This window comes from Mustela lutreola, chromosome 4 (assembly GCF_030435805.1).
Source record: "Mustela lutreola isolate mMusLut2 chromosome 4, mMusLut2.pri, whole genome shotgun sequence".
In the NCBI taxonomy this organism is placed as follows: domain Eukaryota; kingdom Metazoa; phylum Chordata; class Mammalia; order Carnivora; family Mustelidae; genus Mustela; species Mustela lutreola.
The window spans coordinates 10,289,133-10,313,125 of NC_081293.1; the positions used below are offsets into that span (position 1 = coordinate 10,289,133).

Sequence of the window (23,993 nt, forward strand, 5' to 3'; positions counted from 1 at the left end):
GTCCATGCATCAAATATTACACAAATCCTCGTGGTAGTCAAGAAATTAAAGAAAAAAACTGGATTAAAAATGAGTATTTTAAAGAACTCAATAATAAAAAACTTAGAAAATTATGTTAAATAGAGTTCTATATAATATGAAGCCACACTTCAAGATGTTATTTCCATTTTCCTGACCACATTAACAGAATGCTTAATTCAGAATTGGCCTTTCAGTTTACTTTTTTTAGCCTTGAAAACTTCCACATTTTATAATCTTACTTCCTAACCTCTAAAACTAAAAATTAAAGCTTAAATAAGCTCAGAAGTCAGCTTGTAAGTGACATATTAATAAGACTTATATAATTAAACAATCCAGACCTTTCTACCTGAGGGTTTGTTGATAGGATACAACCATATGCAGACACCAAGGAGCTTTCAGAGGATGTGGCATAAAGTCGCTTTGTGGCTCCAAATAATCCCAAGAGAATCAATTTAAGATTAAAACTCAACAGAGTATTATTAGTTGACACTGTTATGTTCTGTATATAAAATGTGATGTTCAAAAGATCAGAAGGCTGACAGCAACATCGAGATACTCATTCCCTCCTACTGTTTCAGTTTTCTGAATAAAGATAGTCAACTACAGATGCTCCAAAATTTAAAATATGCCAAGTTTTCCTTTTCTTTTTACCATTTTTTTTTTTAAAGATTTTATTTATTTATTTGACAGAGAGAGATCATAAGTAGGCAGAGAGGCAGGCAGAGAGAGAGAGGAGGAAGCAGGCTCCCCGCTGAGCAGAGAGCCTGATGCGGGACTCGATCCCAGGATCCTGAGATCATGACCTGAGCCGAAGGCAGCGGCTTAACCCACTGAGCCACCCAGGCGCCCTCTTTTTACCATTTTTATATACTCTATAGCTTTGGGGCCATAATGCAGAGGGAGTCAAGTCAAAGCAAATGTTTAATACTTTATGTTTGGGAGGAGAGTAAGATAAATACTGGATTAAAATGATCAAACAAAACCTCTGCCTAAATTCTATATGACAGTCCCTAGGAAATATTTAAATTACAGAAAATAAAAATAATGAACCAAAGCCAATTTCTTGTGTATTATTCAGTAGCTGTTCAAACACCTTTCCCTAAAAGCAACCTAGCTGGTTTTAGGGGAAGGAATTTTCCCTATGCACTACTTTCACTGGAGACTGCATCTATATTAGGCTGCTCATTCCCTGAGAAAGGAAAGCTGTTTCCAGCTGTGGAATAAAAGGCTCTGGCAGGCAGCTAGAGACCTGCTATACCCTGACTTTGGACCTCCACAAAAAGAGACAGAATCTTAAAGGCTGTGAGGCACAATTACCATCCCGAAAGAAACTTCTATAAAAAGGAAAAGTAGGATCTACGGTCTAAAAGCTTTAAACTTTTTCTGGGATAAGGAGGAATTGGCATCTCAAAAAATTACTAGATTTGTTTCTACATCCTAATCGCAAGTGTAAAGTGATCAGAAACAGACAGAGCTGCCTGTGCGAGGTGCTGGAAGACTTCAGGTAAGGCCTTCTCCGCTGTTCTAGAGCAGGAACTCTCTATATTCCCAAGACAGCAAATCGTATTTCAAAGGACAGCTACACTAACACTGCAACTCGTAGGTCTGCTCTCCTTAGCAGTTTTTCTTCCGATACACTTAAAGTAAGTTCCTTTTCCTATTATGACCAAATACCAACCTTTCATATTTGCATTACTACTTTCACCTTTCAAACTAGTGACATTAGAGAAAGTTCAAAACAGACATTACTAAGTCTCAGGTATGAGTTGTTCTATATAATAGTAAAAAAAAAAAAAGTAAAAATGAAACTTTCACATGTTAATTTCCATTTTTAGTAGAGAAGGTGGTTTGGATGGCCTCAACTCTTCTCATGTTGTTTTTAAGGACGATGTGGCAGCAGCCTCTAACAGACCCCCCACTGATCCTGCCTTGTGATATTCATGTCCCTTGGCATCACCTCCCAAATGAACAGGACTGACCCGTGAACCAGCAGCACTGAGGGAACGACAAAGTGTGATTTCTCAGACTGGGTTCTAAAAGACACTGCAGCTTTCTCTGTGTTCTCCTGGATGACTCACTGTGGGGGAAGCCAGCTGCCATGTGGTGACGACACTCAGACAGCCCTATGGAGACTGTCCCTGCGAGGAAGAACTGAGGCCACCCACCAAGAGCCAGCATTACTTATGGCCAGGTGAGTCAGCCGCCCTGGAAGTGGACCCTCCCACCCCAGCCACCGTCCTGAGCCACCTGCAAGATTCAGGGGTTAGCATTCAACTAAAACTGTCTATTTTTAGATGACATTTTAAATAAATACATTTATGAGATCATCTCATGCCTCCACTTAACCATTATAACAGTACTAGTTAACAAAAACATCTTCTCTATCCATTAGAAACAACCTATAAGATACATGTGGACACAAATTACGAACTAGAGAACCTCAATCAGAGGACTTCACAAGGTCCTAGAAGGACTTGTGCTACGGCACCTACAACCTGATTACTATTACCCCAAAATGATGCTAGACTGTAAGTCAAATCCTCCAAGGTAATGCCTGAAATGGAAAGAGGAGAGACCATGGAATCCAACAGCCAGACCTCAGTTTAAAACTGTCGTGTCACTAAGCTGGGTAACACCGAGAGAGTTACTGATTCTCCCTTGATTCTCTCATGGTTGAAACGGAAAGAATTCCTCATGGATTATTAAGGGGATAAAAAATAAGTAGCACATGGTAAGTATTTAATCTAAGTAGTCACAGTGTTATTCTCTAACAGTTTAATCAATGATAATATCTCCTTAAATAATCAAGTTTATTATTTACATTAAACCTTCCTGGAATAGCTTCACAACTTAACTATGGCTTCACTGGAAATGGAATCAACAAAATCTTGGATAAGAACCCTTCATGAAGATGTAATCAAGAGTTGGACTCACATCTGGTGGAATCCGAGCACTATCTTTCACTGAGTTTCCTTCCACTGTGAGATGATAGACTTGGCCGTCATTATCAGTAAACACAAAATGCTCCCGGGCAGAGATGTTCTGACTGAGTTCAGATTTACTTTCTGCCTCCTGCAACAAGCTTCGGAATAGAGAGGAATAAGATAAAGATATTTCTTTTCCCTAGAGCGACACACACATTAATTAACTTGCCCAAAATACAGATGAATTAACAAAAGGTCCAAAACTATTTGCCTAAAAAGAGAAAAAAAAAAAGCACTGACACTAATCTTTGCCCAACTAATAATAGGAAAGCACAAACTACACCCAACAGGTCATATACCCCAGACAGAGAGATGTAGTCATCTAGACTTCACACAAGAAACTTGTTCACTGTTTCTGCTGCAGAACGAGAGGCCTTACCTTTACCCATCATTCTCGCTGAGGTTTATTTGTAACACTGGTGGGGATAGAAATGAGGACAGTCCATGTAAATCTAGCTTTTGCTACACATTTGCTTTTGTGTCTAAATGACAATATGATCTACCTGGATGTTCACGCAACATTCATTTGAATTCCAGAAGCCGAAGTTTAGGGAACAGAAGGGTAGTAAGAATAGTCATGCTTGTTAATGGACGCTGACATGAGGTTATTACTGTACACATTACTGACTGCGCTAAGCAGTGAAATAATAAAATTAGCTCTTCAGTTGTCCAGGTATGGACTGAAATACAAGGTACTACTGATGCCTTTGGATGGCACTTGGCAAGTTCCCCACAAGGACACTGGTATCACGAATGAGAGAGGCAGGAACCAGCACACCGCACCTGATTACGGAGGACTCCACGATGCTCAGCTCTGTGTCTGACACCACAGTCTGGCGGGCCATGGCCTCTCGGGTGGCCAATTGTTTCTTTCTCAGGCTCTTCAAGTTGTGAGATGGGGACCACTCCTGAGAAGCAAAGATAGGCACACCTACAAGTGCTCAGTTTACTCCTGTCCAACAGTCTTTCCAGAACAGCTGGGCATTCTCGCCACTGCTTGGCATCACTTATTACTGCACAAGAATTTATAATTTGTTCTTAGGTTTTATCTATTTATAGAAAGGCTGCACAAATGCATTTTAATTAGTGCTTAAGGCAGATTTTAATACTCTACCCTCCACCTCCTTCTACTTCTAATCTTTAATGAGAGCTTAAGGTAGAAGAGTTTAATGACAAACTTCCAAAAGCTCTAACTTTTTGATGCCTTGTTTTTTGGTTTCTTTTTTACAAAACAAAAATAATAAATGCAATTATGGTATCTTCTCTTCCCTATCTCTAGCCGTCCCCCATAGGTGCACAAGGTGAGATGATCACATTCCTCCAACCACGGCTCACTGTCCTCCAGAGGCATCTCATATCTCTCACTTGATTGATTTATTCTTTTATCTTCCCTCCCATTCTAATGCATTCAATCTAACATCCTCTCATATGCATCAACTCTTCCCAGTAGTTATTTTACATGCCTGTATTCGTAACTTACATAAATAAGGCTTCCTCATATCCCACCGTCTCTAACTCTTTTCATTCAGCACAGGGGCAGGCCCATCTCTGTTGCTTGTGTCTGCTACCGAACACTGCAAGAGCATCCGCCAGCCTGTAGTCTGTCTACCTGTTCTCCCAGCAGAGAACACCTTGATCGCCTCCAAACTCTTGGACAAACAACACTGCAGTCAATAGCCCCTTGGAAGCTCCTTTGGGACCAGGGGCTAAAGAGCTGGCGCCCAGGGGATGTCTGTTTGCCCAGGCGCTGTCAGTCTGCTCTGCAGAGCACCTCACCAGTCTGCATTCCTCCCCGCAGTGCATAACGATTCCTGCAGCCTGCACTACACCCTCTACTACCTCATCTACCTGCACTAAACCCTCATCTGATGCTATCTGGCTTCCCAGTTTCTGTTAGTTTCAAAGTTACATCCTAGTTATTTTATGGTTATTTTATTTTGCCCATCTCTAAAAACTGCTGAGTTTGACTATTTCTTCATATCCTTGTTGGCCTTTTAGGTTTCTCCACCATTCGTGAACTGTTCGTGTACTTGGGCCCTCTTTCTATTGGGGTTGGTCTTTTCACTGTGTATGTGCAGGAGTTCCCATAATCCTAACTCCCTATAGGGATTAGTCCTTTGCTGGTTTCAGATATTGGCAAATTTCTTTTTCCAACTTGTCTTCTCTCTCTTTTTTAAAAGAGACTGAATTAATTAATTAATTAATTTGATAGCGTGCACAAGTAGGCAGAACAGCAGGCAGTGGGAGAAGGAGAAGCAGGTTCCCCGCTGAGCAGGGACTGTGATATGGGACTTGATCCCATGACTGTGGCATCATGACCTGAGCCAAAGGCAGGCGCTTAACTGACTGAATCATCCCAGGTGTCCTCAACTTGTCTTCTCTATTTAACTTTGACATTGGGGTCCTTCATTGAGGAGAAAGCATCAATATTGATTAATTAAATACATTTTTTCTTTTTTTGCCATTTGGTTTGAGCTTCTAATGTCCTTTCCTGCTCCAGAACAGAAAAATATCTCCTATTTTTTACTATATTAATTATATAGCTTTATATTTTTACATTTAGGTCTTTAATCCCATGGAGCCCACTTCTGAATATGGTATTAGGTAGAGATCCAGTATTTTTCTCCATAAAGTGAGACCATTTTCTCAGTATTGTCCTCTCCTTTTTTTTAAGGTTGAGGTAGCTCTTATGACCTTTATTCTTTCATAAATCTTTTTATGTTTATCATGTTTAAACATGCATATGTTTATCATGTTCCTTAAAATATCGAAGTAAAAGCTTAACTGGAATCGCACTAATGCAATATTTGCTTAACCCATCCAAGAAAATAAGGGTTATCACCAGGTACTTAGATCATCTTCTTTCTCTCAACACACATTTTTAGCAAGGAAATAAATGATAATAATGATTTCAACTCAAGCTAAAGAAAAATATTCACCACATACCGAACATGCCTAGATACACTAGTTGTTCAGTTGTAACTTACCAAAGCAGTTACTGCAGGGAAGTTTTTGGACATTTCTCTAAGAATGGTACAAGTCCTCACATCCCATAACTCCAGGGGTTTATCTTTGAATACAACTGCCAAATACTGCCTAAAATAAACAACATTATTAAATACACCCCCTTTTGCAAAATTTTTGCCATAAGTAATACAAATAAACAGTTAAGTAAATCAGAAAAGTCACATGATTTATTCTAAACACAGACCATATAAATTAATATTTAGTTCTCATTATTAATAGTCATTAAGAAGGTAAAACCCTAAGACGACCTTTGAGAGCCATAGAGCCACAATTAAGCAAGGAGCCAGGTAAGAAAAATGAGAAAAGGCACAAGTCCACATTTCACTGTAAATTTATCAATTTACAGTAACTGTCCCAGGGCTTCATTTTCTCATACATGACATGAGAACACCACTATCTATCCCAATGGATTGGTGTGCAGGTTCTGGTAAAAATTAAATGAGAAGATAAAGGTTTTCACAAAGTTCCTATCATGCTGACACCAAGGAAATGTGACTGAGCAGGAAGATCCCTATATCCTCAGTGTACCAAAGGCCTTAGGTTCTCTCACTCAGGACAAAGTCTGCCACTTGATAATTATGTGGCCTCAGATAAACCACGTAATCTTTTTGAGTTTTATTCTACTTATTTTTATAATGGTGTTCATAACATCTGTCTTACTCCCTCACTAAATGCTCTAAGAATAAAAAAAGGGAGGGAATAGCACACATGAAAGAATTTTATTCTATCATTATGGATTATACAAAGGCAGTATGTTACATTTTTTATTAAAGCTAACATAAAGGCATCTAATGGCTTATACGTAAATAACTAATGTAAGACAGAATCCGGTAAATGCTACAAAGATTCACTACGAAAGAGGAGATTTATTTTGACAACTGGGCAATGGCATTCTAGGCAGAGTTACAAATGTGACAAATGGCCAAGACAAGAAAGGACACAGAGTGGGGGAACCTGCTACCTGAAAATGTAGAGCACGTAAGAGCATTCACCATGAGAAAGAAGATCGAAGTGTGAATTTGGGATCGCATTATGAATATGCCATGCTAGGTTGTGCAGAGATTCACTCTGCAGAGAACAGTGGATCACTGAAGGTTGTAAAGTAGGCGGGATAAAGTGCTCAGTTGCTTTCGAGGTATTAACGTAGCAGGTGTGTGTAAAGTCAAGACTGACTGGAAACAGAAGAGACTGGAATCCAAATGATTTGAGCAACTCTCAAACCCTGTAATCTCAAGACTCTTTCACATTTTTAAAAATTACTGAGGACCTCCCCCAAAGAACTTTTGTTTATGTGGTTTATAACAACTGACATTTTACATATTAGAAATTAAGTCTAATAAATTAAAAACTATGCTTATTAATTCATTTTAAATTAAAGAAAATAACTAGCAAGATGGTAGATTTAAATATAAGCCACACTGATAATTATACTCACCATGAATAGTTTAAACACTGCAATTTGAAACACAGATGACCAAATAGGAAAACAAGCCCCAACTACATGCCTTCTAGAAGATACCAACTTTAAATGTGAAGACATAGATCAGACACAAGTAAAAGGTAAGAAAAAGATGTACTATGCAAACACTAATCCAAAGAAAGCTGAATGGCTATACAAATTAGACAAATCCAACTTACTCCTGAATAAAGAACAGTACCAAAAATAAAGAGGATATTTCACAATGATAAAGAAGTCAATCTAAAGGACATAACAATACCAGATATGTACATACCTAATAAAAGAGCTTTAAAATACCCAAAGCAAGAACATGAGCTCTTCAAATGAAGCCCAGAATAAAGTTAATTTCAACACTCATCATTCAGTAATAGACAGGAAAGCAGGCAGAAAATCAGTATGAATATGAGATCTGAATAACTACCAACCGATCTGAACTGACAATTATGAAATATTCTAATCACTAACAGCAGAATACACAATCTTTACCAGTGCATATGGAACATTCACTAAGACTACAGTCTGGGCCATATAACAATCACTTTAAATTTAAAAGGACAAAAATAACATAAAATATGCTCTCTGACTCTAATGGAAACCATAAATTAACAGAAAGGTATCTGGAAAACCCCTAAACATTTTGAAATTAAACAAAGTATCTATAAATATTTCATGAAAATTTAAAATTATTATAAAGTGAATTAAAATGAAAACTCACCATATCAAAACATGTAGGTACAAAGAGTAGTGCTTATGTGACATTAAGTGCTTATATTAAATTTTAAAGAAAAGCCTAATTCAACCATCTAAAGTTCTATCTTAAGAAACTAGAAAAAGAAAAACATATTAAACCGGAAGTAAGCAAGAAAAAGAAAAAAAGACACCTATGGCATTCAATGAAAAGAAAATAGAAAACCACAAAGAAAAATGAGAGAAACTAAAAGAGTTTCTTTGAAAAAAATCAACAAAACTGACCAATATAATTTACTGATATGAGAAATAAAATATAATAAAATAAGGTCAGATGAAACTGACCTTAAAAGATTAAGAGAATACCATGAACAAGTTTTTAATCAATAAATTCAACAATTCTGATGAAATGGACAGATTACTTGAAAGACACTAACGAAACTCAGTGAAACCAACCAACCAAACCTTAATAGTCCTGCAGCTATGAAAGAACTGAGTACGCACTTAAAAACTGTTCGACAAAGCAAGTTCTAGGCCCAGGTAGGTTCACTGGTGAATTCTTCCTATTTCAATAAGGTATAATACCAATTCTATACAAACTCCTCCATAAAAAAAAAGAAGAGGAGGGAATATTTCACAACTCATTTTACAAAGTCAACATTACTCTGATTCCAAAGCCAGACAAGGATATTACATGAAAACTGGATCAATATGCTTAATGAGCACAGATCTAATAAAATATCAGCAAATCATATCTAGTAATATATCATCACCAAGAAGAACTTATGCAAGGGATGGAAAGCTGGTTTAACATACAAAAAATCGGTCAATGTAATTCACCCCATTAGGCAACCTTAAACAAAAATCCATCATTATGAGGAGGTCCCTAAATGCAGAAAAAGCATCTGACAAAATCTATCAGCTATTCAATGATACAAAGTTTCAGTGAACTAGGTATAGAAAACTTCCTCAACGTAATAAAAAGTCACCTACAAAAAAATCTACGGACATATTTAATGTTCAAAGACTCAACACTTTTGCAGTAAGATCCAGGAATAGAACAAAGATGTCAGTTCTCATCAGCTCTATTCAACATTGTACTGGTGATCCTACTCAGTATAGCACAGCAAGGGGAAAAAGGCCTACTGTCTAGAAAACAGAGATGTAGAAGAGTCTTTACTGGCAGACAACATGGTATGTCTATAGAGAAGATACTAAAAAATCAAGAAAAATGCAATTAGAAATAATAATTAAGTTAGCATGGTCATGAGGTCAATACCGAAAAATTAACTATTTCAGTATACCAGTAATGAGTAATTGGTAATTGAAATTTTAAAAAGGAAAAAATACATGTATAATAGCACTGAAGAAAAAAAAAAAACAAAAAATAATTACCAAATGACAATGAAGAAATAATTACTGAAAGGCATTAAATCCCTAAATAGGTGGAACAATACACCATGTTCACAAATCACAACACTTGTTAAGGCGTCAATTCTTTCCCACATTGGTCTATGGATTCAAAACCCCAGGAAGCTTTTTTGGTAAAACTGATAAGCTAATTCTAAAATTTATATGGAAATGCAAAGATCCTAGAAAAGCTAAAGCAATTGTGAAAACTCTTTTAGAGCTTACTCCTTCCTTCTTTGTTCTTCCAATTGGTTTTCATCCAGTCTCTGTTTAATAATCGTGCTTTACATGTATTTTCCCTTGGAATGAAAAACTCAGAAACTTACTGAAATTAAAATAGGTCTAAATTATAAACAAAGAAAATTAGTTCCTTGATTCAACAAACCCATGTTGAGATAGAAATGCATATGAATTTCACTAGATAACAAATCTTCTTGGTGACAGGCATTTATATTTCTACTGCTATAGCAGAATGAAACAGCATGTACTGGTTTTACCAATATAATGAAATTTTTTTTTTCATTTTATTTTGTTTCTTTTCAGGGTTCCAAAATTCACTGTTTATGCACCACACCCAGTATAATATTAAGATTCATACGAAAGTTATCTCATCTTTCTAAAAAGTAGTAATTAAAAGCAATAGCAGTTTAATTTTGTGATCAAAGTATTTTCTTGGGAATGGCTGCAAAGCACCATTTACTGTCACTAAGAAATTCTATATGCATTCTAGCACAGTCTTACTTTCTTAAAGATTAAAAAATATCCTTAAGGTTCTATTGTGGTAACACCACAGATTTCTTTTTGGTTCACTTACTTCAAATGAGATACTTTAATCATTTCGATGGGTGATTCATCATTGCCTCGTTCACCGCGAAAAGCAATGCTCCTACCTTTAATTGCAAATATTAAAGAAAATGTAAAATATCAGATGAAACATCTAAGACACAAAAAGCTATACACACCAAAGGAATCTGACCAGTGCTGCCTCTACTCTCCCATTCATTCTTCTACTTGCTTCTAAGCTCTTTCAAGTTATCTAAATTCAAAACGTATTCTCAAAAGCATCATCCTTGAAGACCAATAATATACTACTTGTATTCAAATATCTCTTATAAAATGCTATCTTCCTTTGTTACAGAGTTTCTTGAATATTTTCAGTGGTTTCTTTCAAATAGTTATATTTTAGAAATTCAAAAACACCAATTTCCAGAGTTTCAATACATCTATGGTAAAGAAATGGTCTACTGGGAAACGACTGCTATATTTAAAGTGACAGAAACACTCTCATGCTCATAAATACTAACCAGCAGGGAAAACACTCTTTAAACAGATATTTTTTTCTTTAAATATTTATTTATTTATTTATTTGACAGACAGAGATTACAAGTAGGCAGAGAGAGAGAGGAAGAAGCAGGCTCCCTGCTGAGCAGAGAGCCGATGCGGGGCTCGATCCCAGGACCCTGGGATCATGACCCAAGCCAAAGGCAGAGGCTTTAACCCACTGAGCCACCCAGGTGCCCCACTTTAAACAGATATTTAAGATTTTCTCTCCCAGGTACAAATTGCTCAACTGAAATACTTTTGACCTGTTCCTATCAAAAGGTCTCCATAGACTGAAACTAGGGAATGATAAGAATTAGCTAACTACCAAAGAAGCTAAACGGTCTTCTCTAATTAAAAAAGGCAAATTCTACTTTACGTCTGAACAAATACATTTTTGTAACTTTTCCCGCATTTTTATTTACATGATGCAAAAGAAAGCACGTTCAGTTCAGTGCGGTTGAGTCACGCCTCCCCACTCCACAGTGCTGTCGAATGGGGCCTTGCCAAACACCCGCATCCTTTCCTGAACATCCTTGTAAGACAGGCTAGAAAAGTCTATAACCTATGAACTCAAATATTAAGCAAGTTAATTTAACTTAAGTTAAGCAAGTTAATAACTATGGTTTACAAATTTGTTGCTCAAAAATAAATCTGTTAAAGAAAGATTTTAAGTTATCTAACAGGTCTGAGCTGATTGGAAAAAATAAAAATAAAAAGGATTTTTTTTTTTGAAGTGAATGATACTAGAAAACAGCAGTTTGCCCCTGGGCTACCATGTCATCAGAGAGACCCCAATACAGGGCAGGTCACTTCCAATGAGACCAGAACAACACTGGACTGATTTCAGTGGGGTTAATTCTTGAGGTTTAGTGACATACTCAGTAAATAAGAACAACCATATATTGGAAATACATATTGAGAAAATAACTTGATTTACTACACACACGTGCACACACACATATATCCTAGGATTCAAACTATCTACATATATTCTTATTGCTACACCATTTTAAAGAAACTCACTACAATTTTGTTACAAATTCTATTTGAAGTCATGTAGGTGTCATAAAATAATTTGAAACTCTCACCTTATTCTATCTCAAAGTTCGTTTTGAAATTCATTGAGTTGTAGGTTTTTAAACAATTCTGAACAAGTTACTTTACTGGAATGCCTCCTCCTGGAAAGTCTCTAAGCTCTTTCCCTCTTTAGAGACTATCAAAAGTTTTAAGAGCTCTTAAAGACAGTCCTTACTTAAAAATTTATAAAAGTTTTCCTAACAAAGGCCAAAAGTTTTAGAAGAGAAATCTAACAAAGCCTACCACAAAGATTTGTGTTAAAACCATGCTTCTGGTTATCTGTAACAATGTACTTAGAAGTGATACCCTACGTACTTATGAATCTGTCTGTTGAGGCTAATGGTACTCGACTTGCCACGCACTCGGGTTTACATAATGTGCATACAAACCACCACCAGGATCCTTTTCAGGGCAAATATTTCAGAAAAACAACAACAAAATGAATATACAAAGAAGATCTAAAAAAAACCTTCCAAGTTGAAAGAAAGTTTTCTGGAATACGTTCTATACATAGCAACATCTTTGACCAATATGGCAAACCCTTTCCAATCTTTTAGTAGCGTAAATACACAAACCTGTGGGAAGATCCACCAGCTGAAGTTCATTTCTCACTAATCCCATATTGTTCGGTGTTGAAGTAGCAAAGGAAAGAAAACCAGTCAAACTTGTCCATTCGATACCCCTAAAGTGAGAAATTAAGTAGAGTTCAGTCAAATACCCTTTTTTTCTGAGCAACTTATTTGAAAAATAAGTTTTCCCTACGATCTAAATTCTATTATACAAGTTAATTAAGAATATCAATATGACCTTTCATTTGAGACTAAATTACCATATGTTTCCAATATATACATGAAATTATTTCTAATTCAAACCACTTTATCTCCACATGTAATGGGGGGGCGAGAGAGTTTAGTTGCCAGGATTCACAGCAGCATTAACATGACGATCAAAATCTGGCAGAGAAGAGAGTCACACGTTGCAGTAGTGTTCAAGAATTCCATTCCTTAAGAAAGAGTGGTATTAAAATATTCTGAGCCCGACTGCTTAAAGATGGGTACACTGAGGAATTTATCAAATTTCCTATTTGGTTAGGAGGGAGAAATTCCTGAAGTAAACAATTCAAACTGAGCAATGAGATTTGGAAGTGGCTGACCATTCAAAATGGTGTCTTAATTAGAGAAAAGCACAAAAGAAAAATCTCAAAGAAATGATGACAAGACAGCAAGCAACCTATCAGCCGGATGCCTGCGAGTCTCCTTCATGAGGACTGATAGCAAGTCAGTCTGCAGTTTCTCCCGCTGACGTTAACTACGTGCTACCACCATGGCTTGTGGAGAATGGAGGCCGGGGGCGGTGGGTGGGGGCAGAGAAGGAGACACAGGATAAACCGACCATCAGTTTGATCAGAGTCAAAACAAAAAGGAGAACACTGTACAAAATCATTCTGCACTGTGCTCTCTATGTAAGTCTGGCAGCGTCAGTCAGATCTGTGTACCCACAGAAACCCAAGACATACTCTCCAAGACTTATAGCTGCTGATCTGCACACCTATGCTCTACACAGTGACGCCAGGATCTCTGGACACTAAGAATCCCCGCCACCCATTCTTCATTATTTTTAAAAATCTATCTGGGGGGCGCCTGGGTGGCTCAGTGGGTTAAGCCTCTGCCTTCAGCTCAGGTCATGGTCTCGGGGTCCTGGGATCGAGTCCCGCATCCGGCTCTCTGCTCGGCAAGGAGCCTGCTTCCCTCTCTCTGCCTGCCTCTCTGCCTACTTGTGATCTCAGTCAAATAGATGAATAAAATCTTTAAAAAAAAAAAAAATCTGTCTGGGAAGTACCTACTGTATACCCATGACTGCGCAAGGCTCCAGGACTACCACTGTGAACGATTTGACTGCTATCCTTCTGCAGCTTATGATCTAGCAGAAAAAAGGCATTACACCAGTGCGTCCTGGACTCCCTATTACAAAAGCACTGGTACAGAGTTCAATCAGGACTTGTAAGAGTAGCACAAAATCTGGCCTCTGAGGCCCACTGAGACCCAAAGGGCAAGCAGGGTGTTGCCTAAAAAGCATGCGGAAATAGTGTGGCTGAGAAACACTACACTGGGCTGCATTCTCTTTGAAGGAAGGTACCACATCATGCTTCTCCAGCACGTGAAAGGCACTTAATAAACTCGGTTGGATTTAATGAATGATGTCCGAGCAAAGCCTTGCACTCCTCCTTATGATTTCTAGTGTCGCACATACTCAGCCTGCTTTCCCCCTGCCTGTAAGACAAAGGCATCCCCGTTGCTAAGGTCAGAGCACAGAACAGAACGTGGAGTGGCTTTTATGTGTAGTGCGGCACTATTAGCATGCCGTCTTCGAGCAGATTCCAGCAGCGGTTTCCCTATCTGAGTCCTACTGATCGACTTGAAGAAAATAAAAGTCAAGTCGGACTTCAAAGAAGATTAAATAAGGGTGGGATTATCCCTCTATAGAAAAGAATGAAAACTCTCATCAAACACAGCACTCACCCAGGGCTCTCAGAATTAGAAAGCTATTGTCTGGGTTTACCTACACACTGAGATCTATCAAAAAACTTGTGATCACAGCAGCTCATTTCAGGACTCGATATAGGATCGCTCTGCTGGATTCTTAACTAGTGAACAACCATAAGCGTAGCCTGTCAGCAGGCATTTGTGGTTCTGACTCCTACAGGTTCCCAGGCTGGCCCTGCTGATTTCTCCTGGGGCTGCTGTAGATGCTACTTCTCCACCCTGGGGGGCTGCAGGAAGCACCCACCACTGGAAGGCCTTGAAGTTCTATAATTCTATGAAAATAACCTCGGCAAATTTATAGACAAAACCGAGATTATTATACTTTGCACAAATCAATTTACTAAAAGCAATACTGAGTCAGTCAATGTTCTGATAGCCCTGAAAACTGCTATTTTAGTAAGTTTGACACTGAAAAGAACATTGTGCTTTATTATTGTAAATTTAGCCTACTGGACAAGACATAAACTAATAATCTAAAAAAGTCTAATAATCTAAGAAAACCTCCACATACCATTTATTTATTCCTTGGTATCTTCCACTGGATTATAAGCATCAAAGGTTTTGTTTACAGGAATACAGAAGCTGCTCAGTATGTATTTGTAACATCAAACTGGCTAAAGCACCATGATTCTGAAAACAACCCACAGCAAAACCAGCTGCAGTTAGGCAGTCCCTGCCCATGTATACGCATAAGATTCAAGTATGTAAGTGATCTTTAAAAAACATGTTTAGTACAAAGTAAAAGCAACTTTTTAAAAAGTTGACCTTAAATTTGTGTATGAAAATCTAGAATATGTTGGGTTTATTGCTAATAAGTTCAGCAATTTTTATGACACATCTGTGAAATTTTCGTAATGGCTTTTAATTGTAATATTATAATCACATTAATTGAAACACAAAGACGGCAGGATTTTAACATCCTCTTGGGCATCATCTCTGAATATAAAATGTGAATTATCTTCAAAATGGTAATTAAGAGGGAAAATTCACATAAAAAAATGGAGCACATTTGTGTGATCATTCACAACATCAGCCTTTGTAGTATATCCATTATTTCGTATCCCAAGTAACACTATAATTTCAAGTATTACTCAATAACAAATATTATCACAGCATGTGTAAGTCATGTATTTAGTGACATCTACCATCTGAATGTTCCAGGAAAACAAATCTTATTTAAAACTAATAGCTTGCTGATAAACTCGCTATTGAGTCTTTATTAAAGACTTCAGTGTTCAGAAAAAAATGAAAATGTACTTGATTTTCCAGAAGCAGGTATAAATTTCTAGCATGAATCCTGGCTCAATCAACATTTTCATTTTATTGCCAAAATGTGCCTGAGGTGCATTTTTTTAGCTGGAGATAGAGCACATGCACTTTAAGTAGAAAGGTCAGTTCTGATGCCTGAAAGGCCCAGATTAAATTTCACAGATTACAATACTGAGTTTCTTCTATAAATTGGGAATAAAAATAGTGCCTACCACATAGAGGAGTGGGGAGTCAAAGAAATGGTCATGTAAAGTATTAACACTTAACACGTCCCTGGAATAAGTACTGACTAAATGAAGAATTTGACTGGTGGGTGTTGGCCACAAAAGCAAACACTATACACTAAGCCAAGGGTGAAAGGAAATGTTAAGAAAAGCAATGTAGAGGACCTGGGTGGCTCAGTGGGTTAAGCCTCTGTCTTCGGCTCAGGTCAAGATCCCAGAATCCTGGAATGAGCCCTATATCAGGCTCTCTGCTCAGCAGGGAGCCTGCTTCCCCTCTCTCTGCCTGCCTCTCTGCCTAATCATGATCTCTCTCTCTCTCTGCGTCAAATAAATAAATAAATCTTAAAAAAAAAAAAAAAAAAAAAAGAAAAGAAAAGCAATGTAGACAGGAAAGAAAGGGAGACAGCAGGTAGCAGCAGTGGCAGAAGGGTCTCATGGAGGAAGAGAAAGATGAACAGTCTGAGATGGCCCAAACAGACCTCTGTCACTGCACCCAGGGGACTAGTGACTCTGAAGACATTAGGACGCCACGCAGAAGTACTCAGAGAGCTACTGGAGGGCTCAGCAGGAGGTGGAGACCAACAGCTACCTGGGCTGCACCACAAACAATGTACTTGACAGAATAAGGCAATGTAGACTCTTCTGGAAATTCCATCACAATCAGTTGTCATACTTAAAGGGTTAACCTTTCCCCATCCAGAAAATACAATTACTCAGAATAAAGTATGTAGGAAGGATTAACTACGAATTTTAACATGTGCATAGACCTGTGATTATATAACGTTCAGAGGAGAGAAAATGGCCTTTCTTGTACATTTGTTAAAAGATCATCCAAAAATATGGGAGATGTAATAAATTTGTGTTATCACATGTAACTTCACAATCAACCATGACTAGAACAAAGGAAGGGGGGGGCAGCCCCGCTATGAACAAAATAATGCTGTGGAGACGCATGTGCTTCAAAACCAAGCAACTTTTTCCCTCAGCTCCCTCTGATCGCACAGCACTCATCAAACACAACACCTCAAAATGAAACTAGAAATGCTATCCAGTTGGGTTCTTTTCTCATGGTGCTTAAACAAAAAACAAATGAGATTAGTTAATAATTAACATGACTTCATTCAAATTTGTCAGGAATAGTCCTACCAATGGATCTTTATAGAAATGAAAAACAAGCTACATCCATCTGAACAAAGGAACGCAGGGACAGCCAGTGAGAAAATATCCTCCACAATCAGATGCCGCAACAGAAGTCAGACAAAATTTTCCACTGCACGATATCCTTTTACAAAGCAAACAATTAGTGTTCAGCCTTCAATAACATAACCATTACTTAAATGTGAATATTTATTATTCAAAACTTTGAGGCAAATAATCACCACTGCATAATATTCAATGTAGAAAAGTGTCCCGAACTTCTTTTCAGTATGCTTTGTTTGTGATCTCAACGTCACAATGCATACTCACTTGACTTCACAGGAGTGGACACTTAACTCCTTATGCAGCAGCCCACTGGTGAGGTGGTACACCAGGACAGAACCGTTACTTGTACCTATCGAAACGATGTGAGAGAATAGAATTACTCAAGCCGTAGTTCCAGATCTTTCCAAAAAGTCTTTTCTCAGGATTTTAATAATTTTATAAATGTATCTTTTACAAAAGGGACTCAAGCTATGTGTTAAGAGTCAATTTCTCTGGTCTACTCTCTTTTCAAAAATGGGCCTAATCTCATGTGCTCTGAGATCTTCCTAAATCCAGGGATAGATTTTCATGAAAGACTTCAACATCTAACTCAATACACATAAAATCTGAAGAAGCACTTTGCTAATAAGCTTTTTCACACATGGGAACTTCTACTTTTTCAGATTTTGAATGTTTACAACAGCAAGTCCTCAGTCCTCAGCAGAACTCAGAAACCAGATCTTTTCTGTTTTTCTTTCCAAAGATTTTTGTTTTGTCTTCATATTCTAGAAATCATAGAGATGGACAAGTGTGGTGGTTAGCTATGGATTTTGCAGTTAAACTAGCCTGAGTTTAAGCTCTAGCTCTGTCTTACACTCGTACAAATTACTTGCCAACACTAAATCTGTGTTTTTAATTCCTTTAACATGGGAATAATAGAAAATCTACTTGCTGAAGAGTAAATGAGAAGACACAGTTCAAACATTTACTATAGTACCTGGCACAAACTAAGCACATTTTTATCACTATTTCTATTATTGTTGTAATTCAGTTTGTAGTTATTTTATGTCTAAAGCTTTTCATGGCCTCAGGTAGAGTGTGTGTCTATAATTTAATCTGGAGGAACACGGCCATTCTTGGAAAAGTAATGTTTTAGTCTTCAAAATGTTTTTATAAGTTAAGCAAGAAAGGGAACGATATAATTGCTTGGACAATCACTTTCTCACTGCACATGACTTTAAAAAAATGAATGGATTCACGCAGAATGACAGAATGTAGAAATGATAGAATAGTAATAGAAATAAAAACACTAGGCAAGTTTCAATTTTAGCGTACCTGCTGCTAAATGCTTTATTAAATATTTTACAGAACTATTCTAGAAAAATACAGTATTAGACTTGTTTACATTTATCATCTATTCCACAGTAATACCTTCTATTACTGAGACAATATCTAAAGAATTACTAAAACTTTTCAATTAACAGACCATCATAATAAAATGATTTTTGCATTCTGCAAGCTTTTTGCTTTTTGAGGGGGTTGGTTTTGGGGGTTTTTTTTTGAAAGACAGCATGCGTGCATGTTCGCACACTTGCACAACTGGGGGGGGGCTGGAAGGAAGGGGTAGAGGGAGAAGGAGAGAGAAGTTTTTTCAGTATTTTATTATTTGACAGAGAGAGTGAGAGAGCACAAGCAGAGGTAGAGGGAGAAGCAGGCTCCCCGCTGAGCAGGGATTCCCAATGCAGTCTCGATCTCAGGAACCATGACCCCAGCTGAAGGAAGATGCTTAACCAACTGAGCCATCCAGGTGCCCCAAGTAAAGAGAATCTTAAGCAGGTTTTATGAACAGCACAGAGCTCTATGCAGGGCTCGATTCCATGACAGTGAGATCATGACTTAACCTAAAATCAAGAGTCAGATGCTTAAACAACTGAGCCACCCAAGTGCCCCTACATTCTGTAGGTTTTAATGATGCTGAACCTATGATCTAATATTCTAGGGGCTCTACAAGGAGCAGTAATTCCATAGTGGAACTCTGATTCTTTGCCCTAGTGAGTGCAAAAATTTAGGAACTAATTTTATATTTTTTCTTTTTACTTTGTGATTATACTAAATTCAATAAATGACTTGATCATCATACAAGTAAAATACAGCTTATTCTACAACAGAAATCTCAGACCCTGACTTAGCTCTCAATTATCTAGCTATGGCAAGAAGTACTTTTCTCCAAGAAACTGACAAAATCCTAACTGACAATTTATGTATACGGACACAGTATATACATGTACTATAATGTACATTAGCAAATTTCAATTAAAATTTCTCTAAGAGGTTTAATATAAGTCAATAGTTTCTAAAGCAAAAACTAAATATTTATCTGCTTTTATATAAATCTGGACACATGTACACACAGACTACCAAACTTTAAAATGCAAACTACATTCAGAAGACAGTAATGGAAAAACTGGGAAAATCAGAATATTGCCAAAACCGATTAGTCAAATGAGCCTTTAGTACTCATGAGTAGGCCGTTAGCTAACTAAGACCTACTAGCAACAAAATAAATGTGGATGAGGCTTTCATTTTAGGAAAAAACAAAACAAAACAAAACAAAACAAAAACCATGTTATAGACCTAGAGAGAAAGCCAGAAGCCAACGAACAGCATCTTAAGAAAAAATGTTGACAATTTCAAATGAATATACTACTTTTTGAAATTTTTGAGAAATCCATTTTAACCTTCTGTACATAATAGCAAATAAAATTTGTTTTTTTATCTATGAAGGAGATAAGATTACTCACATTATTATGAAATTAATGTGACAGGAGGTTGAAACCAAGACCAATTTTCTATCAAAAATATAAAACTATGTAATTTCAACCCAAAAGGCAAATCTTAAAGAGACCATAGCCATTTTAAACAACGTTCAATATACAATTCTTGGCAAATGAAGAACATTGCTATTACTAAACTACTAACTAGGACTAAAAAACACAAGGAATCTGGATTTAGCATCACACAGAGATTATTGTCCTAACATTTCAGAAAGGTACCCATTGTGGTCAGTGTCTCTATCACCCAGTGTCAGGTGGATGAGTTAATACTGTGATGAGTGAAGTCAGTCAAGCAGAGAGAGTCAATTATCCTATGGTTTCACTTACTTGTGGAGCATAAGGAATAACACGGAGGACATGGGGAGATGGAGAGGAGAAGTGAGTTGGGGGAAATCGGAGGGGGAGACGAACCATGAGAGACTGTGGACTCTGAGAAACAAACTGAGGGTTTTGGAGGGGAGGGAGGTGGGGGGTTGGGTGAGCCTGGTGGTGGGAATTAAGGAGAGCACATATTGCATGGAGCAATGGGTGTGATGCATAAACAATGAATTTTGGAACACACACGAAAAGATTAAATTAAATTAAATTTTAAAAATTTTAAAAAATAAATAAAAAGATGGGTGGATTAAAAGGACAGAAAAACAAAAGAAGAAAAATATTTTCAGATGAGTATATATATATGATTTCATGGGGCCTCTTCCTCCTTATCCTCAAATAAAGGATTTTCTAATCACTACCACACTTAAATGTCTTCTAAAACATAAAACAGGCACGAAGGATTAAGAATAGATCCAATGCTTACCAACGGCGAGCAGTGGCTGATACACCTTGATGTTTTTGGTGGTCAGTGGCGGGCACATACGGATGGCAAACTGCGGGGAGGGTAGTCCTGAAAGCAGCCCCGTCAGCAGGAAGCGGAGGTGCACCTCCTGCAGAATGGGGCCTTTGGGATGCTCCTCCCCAGCAATGGCACTTTGTCCTGAGGGGTAAGCAAAAGTACAAATACACTCATTACAATGTATTCTGAAATGTAAAGAAAATTGCAGCGGCAACCCTTTTCAGGTCTACAAGGTATCCGGTGGCACTCCATGGGCCGCAGCTGAAGAATGGCTCTGTACTTGGCTCTTGGACGGAAACTGCACTGTCTGCCACCTCAAACCACAGATTACTCTGGAGGACTGCTGTCCAGAACTCAGGGACTTTTGTCAGCCGAAGTTCCCAGTATGAGGCACCAAACAAGGCGCATCAGGGGACCCAGGTCAGAGACCAGCTTCTGGGGAGTGGGACGCTGCAGCTCATTCCCAACTTAACACCCACCTTTCTAAAGGGTCACTTTTCAATCTAATGCACTTTCTAAACCATACATAACACTGGTGATCACCAACTGTAGGTTCAAGGAACTCATTTAGGTTTCTAATCAGAAATCTTTTCAATGTGTCAATGTAATTACAAAATCTAAGCTTTATAATTAAATACTTCATAGATAAATAATATAACAACATACAAAATGATATAACATACAAAATAATGTACGTAACATAAATTACACATAAAAAAGAATATACAAATACATAATATAAAGAATATATAAGTTCACTGCTGATAGTTAAATCTTAAATGGGCATTATTTTCAGATACAGCGATTATACTCAGGTTATTAAGTTTCAAACTAAAAGGCTTCAGTAAAACCATTCTAACAAAATGTGAACATGTGGGTACAACAAAACCCAGACCGTTCACTAAAAAGGGTACACAAATTTCCTGCCTATAAACCATTTTTGAATACTGGGATATAGTCGTCAAAAATACATAATAAAGGATACCTGAGTGTGTACGTACCCACAACACACACACACCCGTGAAAGGGAAAAATGTCAGTAATTACCATAAGCAAGTGATGGGGTTGTGAATACTGTAGCCTTCTGAGGCTATAAAGTTGTTTTAATACTGCGGCAAACTGCGGGTATTTTGAAATTCTTAAGATGTACAGAAAAAAATGGCCATCAATTTAATCCAAATAAGAAGATCCCATGATATCATACGATTGGTGTCAATCTTTGATAACAGAAGATGGGAGTCTAAAGGAACATGGAGTTCAACAGAGAAGTACCACATTTACAAACCCTCCACAGCTTGGAATGGACTCCCGGGAATGGCCATCATTTTTCTTCAAACTTCTTCCATAACAGGCAATTCACAAGGTAGGGCAGATTAGGCCTTAAAAAGCAGTAGGCTGTACCCAATGAATATAAATCAGGCCTCTATATTTAGCTGAATTGCTTTCAACTATCACTAAGGACATCGTGAATATCAAATTAGAAGTTTAATTAAAAGTTTTAATTAAAATGTTTTTGAGTAACAGAGCTTTATTTATTTAATGCTTTCAAATCAACTACATTGTCAGGAACTGTATACAATCTGTATCCTCTTGTCTTTTAAAAAAATGTAATTTATATCACTTAGACACTTAAACAGCATGAAATTTCAAACTCCCATGGGCTCTGTATTACTGATTAGTTCTGTGCATGACTGTTTATAATTCTTTTCACTTTAATATTTTATATTAAGTGGAGATAAGGTCAATTAACTCAGAAAACTGTATTACTGATAAAATGAATTTTGCAAAACAAGTATGTGTCTAAACTTCCTCATATAGATTTATGTCTGGAAGGTGAAGAGAAAGAACTTTAAATAAACAAGTTAATATCACTGAACAGAAGGATTTTACAAATGGCAAGAACCACAAGAAAACCAAGGCCTGGAAGAAGTGAGGTCTTGTCTAAGATCAAAGTGGAGTAGCCAGGACTAGAGGCCATGGCCAAGGAGGGTCAAGATTAGGGCGACCTTTTCTTGGCTCTCTGGTATAGGGTAAGTTTTTTTAAATCTCTCTGGATCTCGGTTTCTACTTTATAAAACAAATAATAATATTACCTACTTCGCAGGGTTATTAAGGCAATACATAGGGCATTTAGTGCAGTATTTAACACAGTACTAAGTACGCAATAAATGCCATTTATGATTAAGATTAATAAGGTAATGCCTTTCCTAGTATTATCATGAATCTAGCATTTAAACAAAATAATACTGATCTTCAATTACATTATGAAAGAACAAATAATGACAAAGAAAATCCTTTATAAGCCACGGCCACAATTTTAAAAGAATTAAGACTTCAAAATTGCTTGGCATATTTACAACTTCTAGTTGTACAATATCTGAAATCACAAATCTTCATTCTTCCTTTAATATATATATTTTTTATATATGAATTTAATATGAAATTTTAAAAAAAGATTTTACTTATTTATTTGACAGACAGAGATCACAAGTAGGCAGAGAGGCAGGCAGAGAGAGAAGGAGGGAAGCAGGCTCCCTGCCGAGGAGAGAGCCCCATGTGGGGCTCGATCCCAGCACCCCGGGATCATGACCCGAGCCGAAGGCAGAGGCTTTAACCCACTGAGCCACTCAGGTGCCCCTCTGAAACAATATTTTATCTGTAAATAAATTTGCTGAATCCCCAACACGAAAATTTAAAAATGCACGTCATGATGTTAAAATTACTTTTTCTAATACTGCTCAGTCACTTTATTCCTTCAATAAATGTTCATTGCACATCTTGAATATACAAGGCTCTTTGCTGGGTGCTAGGGATACAAAGTGCAATCAAACACTGTCCCACACTTACAGAGTTTATAATTCACTGGAGGAAACAAACAGAATCACCATTCCAACAACAGATAACCATCAGGGACTGCAAATGAAGAACATTTAAGTCAGGCTACAAGACTAAAGAAAGCAACGCTTGAGTTGAATTTTAAATTAGGAGTAGCAGAAAGGGAGAAAGAGGAGTACATATTCAGTTCTGAGACCGGGGACCAGACTGCAGGAAGGCCCTGAGGAGTGGGGTATAGCTGGACACAGCACAGATCTAGTATTCACATGCCTAATGTCAT

The 23,993-nt window shown here is 37.4% G+C and overlaps 1 protein-coding gene across 2 annotated transcripts in view; it reads right to left on the reverse strand.

The window, feature by feature from the left end:
* Positions 1–23,993, reverse strand: part of WDR11 (WD repeat domain 11) — a 65,303-nt gene that overhangs the window by 25,940 nt on the left and 15,370 nt on the right. For both annotated transcript variants that reach the window (XM_059173016.1, XM_059173017.1), the window contains exons 10-16: positions 20,843–21,019; positions 17,492–17,576; positions 12,564–12,670; positions 10,403–10,478; positions 5,993–6,101; positions 3,789–3,913; positions 2,956–3,103 (exon numbers count right to left, since the gene is read on the reverse strand). In XM_059173016.1, the coding sequence (XP_059028999.1) occupies positions 2,956–3,103; positions 3,789–3,913; positions 5,993–6,101; positions 10,403–10,478; positions 12,564–12,670; positions 17,492–17,576; positions 20,843–21,019 (827 nt within the window). The remainder of the gene's footprint in view (positions 1–2,955; positions 3,104–3,788; positions 3,914–5,992; positions 6,102–10,402; positions 10,479–12,563; positions 12,671–17,491; positions 17,577–20,842; positions 21,020–23,993) is intronic.